The sequence below is a fragment of the Eretmochelys imbricata genome, chromosome 14 (assembly GCF_965152235.1).
Source record: "Eretmochelys imbricata isolate rEreImb1 chromosome 14, rEreImb1.hap1, whole genome shotgun sequence".
Taxonomy (NCBI): Eukaryota; Metazoa; Chordata; order Testudines; family Cheloniidae; genus Eretmochelys; species Eretmochelys imbricata.
The window spans coordinates 29,701,083-29,709,635 of NC_135585.1; the positions used below are offsets into that span (position 1 = coordinate 29,701,083).

General features: G+C 42.0%; 1 protein-coding gene across 1 annotated transcript; it reads right to left on the minus strand.

Moving 5' to 3' along the window:
• Nucleotides 1-7,309: 7,309 nt before the first annotated feature.
• On the minus strand, nucleotides 7,310-8,215 carry LOC144274979 (olfactory receptor 14A16-like). Its single transcript, XM_077834064.1, has one exon. The coding sequence runs from the start codon at nucleotides 8,213-8,215 to the stop codon at nucleotides 7,310-7,312; it is 906 nt and encodes a 301-aa protein (XP_077690190.1).
• Nucleotides 8,216-8,553: the final 338 nt, after the last annotated feature.

Here is an 8,553-nt window from a genome sequence, read left to right on the forward strand (position 1 = left end):
CTAGAGGGGTTCTCTATGTTTTTTGAATCTATTTACCCTGTAAGATATCTACCATCCTGATTTTACAGGGGGGATTTCTTTATTTCTATTTACTTCTATTTTTTATTAAAAGTCTTCTTGTAAAAAACTGAATGCTTTTTCATTGTTCTCAGATCCAAGGGTTTGGGTCTGTGGTCACCTATGCAAATTGGTGAGGCTTTTTATCCAACATTTCCCAGGAAAGGGGGGGTGCAAGTGTTGGGAGGATTGTTCATTGTTCTTAAGATCCAAGGGTCTGGGTCTGTAGTCACCTAGGCAAACTGGTGAGGCTTTTTACCAAACCTTGTCCAGGAAGTGGGGTGCAAGGTTTTGGGAAGTATTTTGGGGGGAAAGACGCGTCCAAACAGCTCTTCCCCAGTAACCAGTATTAGTTTGGTGGTGGTAGCGGCCAGTCCAAGGACAACGGGTGGAATACTTTGTACCTTGGGGAAGTTTTGACCTCAGCTGGTAAAGATAGGCTTAGGAGATTTTCATGCAGGTCCCCACATCTGTACCCTAGAGTTCAGAGTGGGGGAGGAACCTTGACACCATACAATGGCTGGAAGTTTAAGCTAGGCAAAATCAGACTGGAAATAAGGCGTACAGTGAGAGTAATTAACTTTTGGAGCAATTTACTAACAGTCATGGTGGATTCTCCATCACTGAGAATTTTTCAATCAAGATTGGATGTTTCTCTAAAAGATCTGCTCTACAAATTATTTTGGAGAAGATCTATGTCCTGTGTTATACAGAAAGTCAGACTAGATGATCACAATGGTCCCTTCTGGCTTTGGAATCTATGAATCAATGAACTCAATCAGTTTAGGTGCCTTGGTGTTTTTGAAAATCCCACTACATGCCTAAATACCATTTAAAATCTGGCCCTGGGTGACTTGAGAGACTACATCCAATTTTCAAAAGAGCTTTAATCTTTCAGAGCCAGATTTTCAAAAGTATGAAGATGTCTAAAGCTTCAGATAGATGCTGAGTGGGATTTTCAAAAACCCCTAACCAGATTAGGTGCCTAACCTGCTTAAGCATTTTTGTCAGTCAGCACCGTTGACATCTAAACACTTTTGAAACTCTAGCTCTTAGGCTCCTAAGCAACTTACATGATTTTGTAATGGGATTTAGGCTTCTATATCATGTAGGCAATATCATAAATATAAAGGGAAGGGTAACCACCTTTCTGTATACAGTGCTATAAAATCCCTCTTGGACAGAGGCAAAACCGTTTCACCTGTAAAGGGCGAAGAAGTTAAGATAACCTCGCTGGCACCTGACCAAAATGACCAATGAGGAGACAAGATACTTTCAAAGCTGGAGGGGGAGGAACAAAGGGTCTGTCTGTCTGTCTGTGTGATGCTTTTGCTGGGAACAGATCAGGAATGCAGCTCAGAACTCCTGTAAAAAGTTACTCAGTACTCTAGCTAGAAATGCGTCAGATTTCCTTTTGTTTAATGGCTGGTAAAATAGGCTGTGCTGGATGTAATGTATATTCCTGTTTTTGTGTCTTTTTGTAACTTAAGGTTTTGCCTAGAGGGATTCTCTATGTTTTGAATCTGATTACCCTGTAAGGTATTTACCATCCTGATTTTACAGAGGTGATTCTTTTACCTTTTCTTTCATTAAAATTCTTCTTTTAAGAACCTGATTGCTTTTTCATTGTTCTTAAGTTCCAAGGGTTTGGCTCTGTGTTCACCTGTACAAATTAATGAGGATTTTTATCAAGCCTTCCCCAGGAAAGGGGGTGTAGGGCTTGGGGAGATATTTTGGGGGAAGACGTCTCCAAGTGGGCTCTTTCTCTGTTCTTTGTGTAACACGCTTGGTGGTGGCAGCATAGGGTTCAAGGACAAGGCAAAGTTTGTACCTTGTGGAATTTTTTAACCTAAGCTGGTAAGAATAAGCTTAGGGGTCTTTCATGCAGGTCCCCACAGCTGTACCCTGGAGTTCAGAGTGAAGAAGGAATCTTGACAGGCACCAATGAAAACTGTACTTGTGATGTCTAACAATCCAGGTAACAAAGCTTCTCCTGAATTATGGTCTCTTGTGTCTTGACAGATGGAGCCTGTGACTGGAATAGAGAAGGAAAACCAGTCCAAGGTATAAGAATTTATCCTTCTGGGCTTCCCCGGTAGTCAATATTTGCAGATCTCTCTTTTTGTGGTGTTTGCCGTGATGTATGTCCTGACAGTTGCAGAAAATGTTGCCATCCTAGTCCTAGTGAGGGCCAGCCATCAACTCCGCACCCGCATGTACTTCTTCCTTTCCCACCTCTCCTTGCTGGAGATATGATACAGCACAGCCTGTGTTCCCAAGATCACTGCGATTTTCCTGGGGAAAAGCAGAACCGTCCCCTTTAGTAGCTGCATCCTGCAGATGGACTTCATTTTCTCCCTGGGAGGCACAGAATATTTCCTCTTCTCTGCCATGGCCTATGACTGCTATCTGGCTATTTGCTACCCATTGCACTATAGCACCATCATGAACAGCACCTTGTCTGCTCAGCTGGCCCTTGGCTCCTGGGTGTGTAGTTTCCTGGCTATTTCTATCCCAGAATCTCTGAGAGTTAGGTTGTCCTTCTGTGGCACTAATGTCGTTACTTGTTTCTCCTGCAGCATAGATTCCTTAATCATTCTCTCCTGCCCAGACACCTACGTGACTGAGATGGCAGCTTTTATCATCTCGATCATCGTCATCCTGGGATTATGTTCAATAACTCTGGTCTCCTACATTTACACCCTCTCCACCATACTGAGAATCCCGTCAGCCCAAGGCCAGCAAAAGGCCTTTTCCACTTGCTTTTCCCCCCTCACTCTTGTGATTATATGGTACAGCTCCACCATCTTCCTGTATGTCAGGCCTTCCAGACAGAATGCCTTGGCCATGAACAAGACTGTCAACACTTTGAATACTATTGTAACTCCGCTGTTAAACCTCTTCTTTGACAGTCTGAGAAACAAAGAGGTGAAGGAGGCTTTATGGAAGGTATTCAGTGGGACATGAAGTTGTTTTTGAATGGCTTAGATGTTACTGGGTCTGATTCTCAGCCTGTGCTCATGTTCCCTTTGGTAGTAACTGTCCTTGTTGTTGTTCTTTTAATCCTGGTTCCAGTTTTACATTGACAACTTTTGTATTTGAGTAAAATGTTCAGAAGTGCCTAAGGGCCAGATTTGCAAAGGAATTTAGCCACCTAAAGATTCAGATAGGCCTCTAAATATGATTAAAGATCTAGCTTCTAGGAGCTTAATTTTTATTGAAAATCTACTGGACGTGAGCTCCTAAGGGGCATATTTTCGAAGATATTTAGGTGTCTAAAGTTGCAGATAGTTGTTTAGTTGGCTTTTCAAAAGCACTTCAGCAGATGAGGCACAAAATCCCATTGATTTCAGTGGTAGCTACAAATACTTTTGAAAATCTGTCCCTTAAAATCTATCGAGAGATTTCATCAACAGCCCATTGACATCAATGAACATCTTTCAACTGAATTAAATGGCCTTTCAATCAGGCCCTATGTGGACATTACTTTTAGCAATTCACATTTAGGCCCCTGTCATAAATATAAAGGGAAGGGTAAACCCCTTTAAAATCCCTCCTGGCCAGAGGAAAAATCCTCTCACCTGTAAAAGTTTAAGAAGCTAAAGGTAATCTTGCTGGCACCTGACCAAAATGACCAATGAGGAGACAAGATACTTTCAAAAGCTGGGAGGAGGGAGAAAAACAAAGGGTCTGTGTCTGTCTGTGTGATGCTTTTGCCAGAGACAGTACAGGAATGGAGTCTTAGAACTTAGTAAATAATCTAGCTAGGTATGTGTTAGATTATGATTTCTTTAAATGGCTGAGAAAATAGCTGTGCTGAATAGAATGAATATTCCTGTCTGTGTGTCTTTTTTGTAACTTAAGGTTTTGCCTAGAGGGATTCTCTATGTTTTGAATCTAATTACCCTGTAAGGTATTTACCATCCTGATTTTACAGAGATGATTTTTTTTTTTACTTCTATTAAAAGTCTTCTTGTAAGAAACTGAATGCTTTTTCATTGTTCTCAGATCCAAGGGTTTGGGTCTGTGGTCACCTATGCAAATTGGTGAGGATTTTTACCAAACCTGCCCCAGGAAGTGGGGTGCAAGGGTTGGGAGGACTTTGGGGGGAAAGACGTGTCCAAACTTTGTTCTTTCAGGAACCCAGATAAAGTTTGGTGGTGGCAGTCGAAATCCAAGGGCAAAGGGTAAAATTAATTTGTACCTTGTGGAAGTTTTAACCTAAGCTGGTAAAAGTAAGCTTAGGAGGTTTTCATGCAGGTCCCCACATCTGTACCCTAGAGTTCAGAGTGGGGAAGGAACCTTGACAGCCCCCATCCTGAGATCCTTACTCAAGTGCTAAATTATATTTTTTTGAGTCGTTCAGTTGATTCTAATGGGACTACTCACACTAGGAAAGAAAGCTTGTGCATAAAGCTTGTGCAGGATCAAGACCTTAGTGACACTGAATCTGCACTCAGAAGTTTGTTCTAAGTTTAAACTTGTAGCAACTCCAGAGTTTTCATTATCTGTGATCTATAACTGGTTGGCCAACTCACACAACATTGTGTCTGTTTCCTGATTCAATAGCTGAAAAATTATTAAACAGTAGACTAAAGAACAACATGCAGGAAATACAGAATGATGAACAACGATGGTGGATTTTTTTTTAATTAGTGAAGAATTTCAAAAAATCAAACTTATTTCCCTTTTTAAGGGTTCTAAGTTTGGGGGTCCTACATGTTGGTAAATGGAAATAAGTCAATAACGTTTTTTATAAAGTTTTCCGTTTAAATGTTGTCAAAAATTGAAATGAAAAAAATTAATTAAAAAAAGAAAACAAAAATTCACTAAGTCAACAGTTCTTTACAAAAATTTTCATTTTTGAAAATGGTCATTTTTCAACAAAAAGGAATTACAAGGGAGAAAGAAGTTCAATTAATGGTGATCAATATGTTTTCACAGAATGTTTTTTATCAAATGAACTTAATTTAACTGTGACATTTCTGATTGATAAAGGCAATGGTGTTTATGTAATAAACTTGCATTTTTCTAAAGGTTTGATTCAGGGTTACATCACACTATTTTAAAAAAAAACACAACACAAAACCAATAGTAAATTGATTAAAAACTGGCTAACTGATAGTTCTCAAAACATAACTGTTGATGGGGACTGTTGATTTTAATGGGTGATAGACACCTAGATGCTTTTGAGAATCCCACTAGGTTCCTAAATACCTTTACATATCTTGCCCTTGATGCCTGACTTATTTGTATTTTTGTATATTTGTATCTAGACCAGTCTTATCATCAGAGTGTAAATAAACTTTAACTTTTACCTTTGTATCCCCCTACCTTTTGGAAAGTGTTTTACTTATTAAGGGTGGGGATTTCAAAGGAGTGTAAAGACGTAGGCTGGGTTTACCAAAGGAACCTGAGAGAGTTTCAATAGAATTTGTTCACCTATGTCCCTTTGGCATCCTTGGAAGTCCCAGCCCTAATTAGAGCTGGTTGGAATTTTCATTGTAGAGGAAATTCCAATATTTTGAAATTGGTTTTTATCCCAAATCTGGATGAAAATTTAAAACGTGCTGATACAGACTAATACGGCTACCACTCTGAAACTTGTATTTAGCTGTGACATTCTGAACACCTTTCCCAGACCCGAAGAAAAGCTCTGTGTAAGCTTGGAAATTTGTTTCTCTCAACAACAGAAATTGGGCCAATACAAGATGTTACTTCACCCATTGCTCGGAAAACCCCATCAAGGAGATGACATACGGGCATGCCCAATAAATGAGAAAATACTGACAACACTGTCTACCCAAACACTCAGCATCTCCCCAGGCAGAGGAACCAGAATGGAGATGGCGGGGGGGGGGGCAGGGGGCCATGGATCCATCACTCTTAAAAGTGGGAGGGCTGTGTGCTCCCACTTTTTACTGGCCTTAAGGGTGAGCGATGGTGGGAGGGGGCAGAGAACAGCAAGCATGGGGAAGGGCCTTAGGGGGAAGAGGTGGCACGAGGCCAGGGCCTCGAGGAAAGAGGATGTGTGGGAGTGGGGCCTGGGATCAGGTGTCGGTGGCCCCCCACTTCTAGGGAGCTTCCGGTGCTCCTGTGCCCAGGCACTCCCACCTCATAAAGAAACAAATCAATCCACCGGTAAAAAAAACAAACAAAAAAAACCCCTAAAATAAAATAAAAAAATCTGAGAAAGAAGCAGGAACCAAACAATTGCACTGATACCACAATCATATTTTTTACCCTGAGGGGAAGAACAAAAAAAGGAATGGAGTCTCTGGCTCCTCAGGGTCTACTAGGGGCTTTGCTATGGCTCCTGATTTTAGGTGGAAGGTGCTCAGATAGCATGGTGATGTGTGACAGTGTGGAATCCTATGATAGATAGATAGATTAGATTAGATTAGATTAGATAGAAGGAACTCCTGCAAGTCCTTCTTACATGGGATTATGGTTGGCACCTGAAACAGGGTAGGATTCTGCACTTAAATAGGTCCCCTGTCTCTTTGTCATGTGCTAAAATTAATACTTCCAGACCCACCAGCCATGCCCCCCGCCCCTCCCTCCGGCGCATCACTTGCAGACTCCCTATACAGCAAAAGACTTGTTCCATGCTGCAGGGCCTGTAGGTGAAAGGCAACAAAAGTCAGTCTTGATTTCTCTGAGTGATAGTCCTTCAGCAAAGTAACAGGCACCTTTCTCAGGTAGGAGGAGAGCTGCCATGAACAAAGAGCGATAGACGGCTATTGAGCAAGCCCAGACTTCTGCAGTCACCATATCAATATTTACCCAGAGAGCAGAAGACAGAGTTCATGATCTGATGCTGCCGTATCCCACTCTGTCACATCAGCAAACAGACACCCAAAAGCCATCATACCCCAAGCAAAGCTTTGACCCCAAAAAAGAAGAAGAACCAGAGACTCCATGAAGTCCACTGGGTACTTTCTAATGGCTACTGATTTTATGTGGAAGGTACTCAGATAACATGGTGAGGGGTGGCAGTATAAGAGCAGGAGATAGATAGATTTTCATCTTACTTATACTGGTATAAACCTGGAAGAACTCCACTGACTGAGTGGAGTTAGTGTGGATTTACCACTATACAGACAGCATTTTGCATAAAAAAAATCACACACCATATTCTTATGGGGACAATAATGTCATCAGTTGATTGTATTTGTAAAAAAACACAGATAAAACCATGTTCATAAGAGAAACGCAGACATTTTATTCTAGTTGAATAACCTCCACCCAGTCAGTTCCTCAGGGAAGCTTTGATTTCCTTGTTCCTTATGCTGTAGATGATCGGATTCATCACTGGCGGCAGCACGGAATAAAGAACAGCCACCACGAGATCTAGAGCTGACGGAGAGCTGGAGATGGGTTTCATGTAGGCAAAGACACCAGTGGAAAGAAACATGGAAATTACAATGAGGTGCGGAAGGCATGTGGAGAAGGTTTTAAGTCGGCCCTGCTCAGAGGGGATTCTCAATACCGTGGTCAAGATCTGAACATATGTCACAATTATAAAAACAAAGCAACTTAGGGTTAAACACACACCAAATCCAATAATCCCAACTTCATTGAAGTACGAGTTAGAGCAGGCGAGCTTGAGTAGCTGGGGGATTTCACAGAAGAACTGATCCACCATGTTGCCTCCACAGAAGGTTATCGAAAACGTGTTCCCAGTATGCAATGAAGAATAGAGAATTACACTGATCCAGGCACTGGCTGCCATTTGGACACAAGCTCTCCTGTTCATTATAGTCTCATAGTGCAGTGGTTTGCAGATGGCGACATATCGATCGTACGCCATGATGGTGAGTAAGGCGAAGTCGGCTACAGCAAAGAAGATGAAGAAAAAGACTTGGGCGACACATCCAGAATAGGAAATGGACCTGTTGTTCATAAGGGAATTGGTCATAGATTTGGGGATGGTGACAGAGATGGAGCCGAGGTCTAGGATGGACAAACTCATCAGGAAGAAGTACATGGGGGTGTGAAGGTGGTGGTGAAGAGCTATGGCTATGATGATGAGAAGGTTCCCTGTCAGGGCTGCCAGGTAAAGCACTAGAAACACCATGAAGTGCAAAATCTGCAGCTCTCGAACATCAGAGAATCCCAGGAGAAGGAACTCGGTCACGGTGGTTTGGTTGGACATTATCTTTCTTAGTTCATTGTGTGATGGCTGTGGAGGGAAGGAGAAGAGCAATGGTCAGGGTTATAGTGAGAGAGGGAATGACACTGATTCCCCTCTCCATGATATCTCATGGTGTGAATGTCAAAGGTGCACAGCACTTGTCACTTCCATTGTCTGGAGTAGTGAGGGCTCCTCACCGCTCACAACCAGGGCACTACTCTGGTGCGTCATTACAGGAGTGTAAATTGGCATCGCTCCCTTAAAGTCACTGGAGCTGGGTCAGTTTACACCATCTGAGGATCTGGCCCAAGATGTGGCTTGATCAAATGCAGGATGAAAGATGGAACAAAGTACAAATC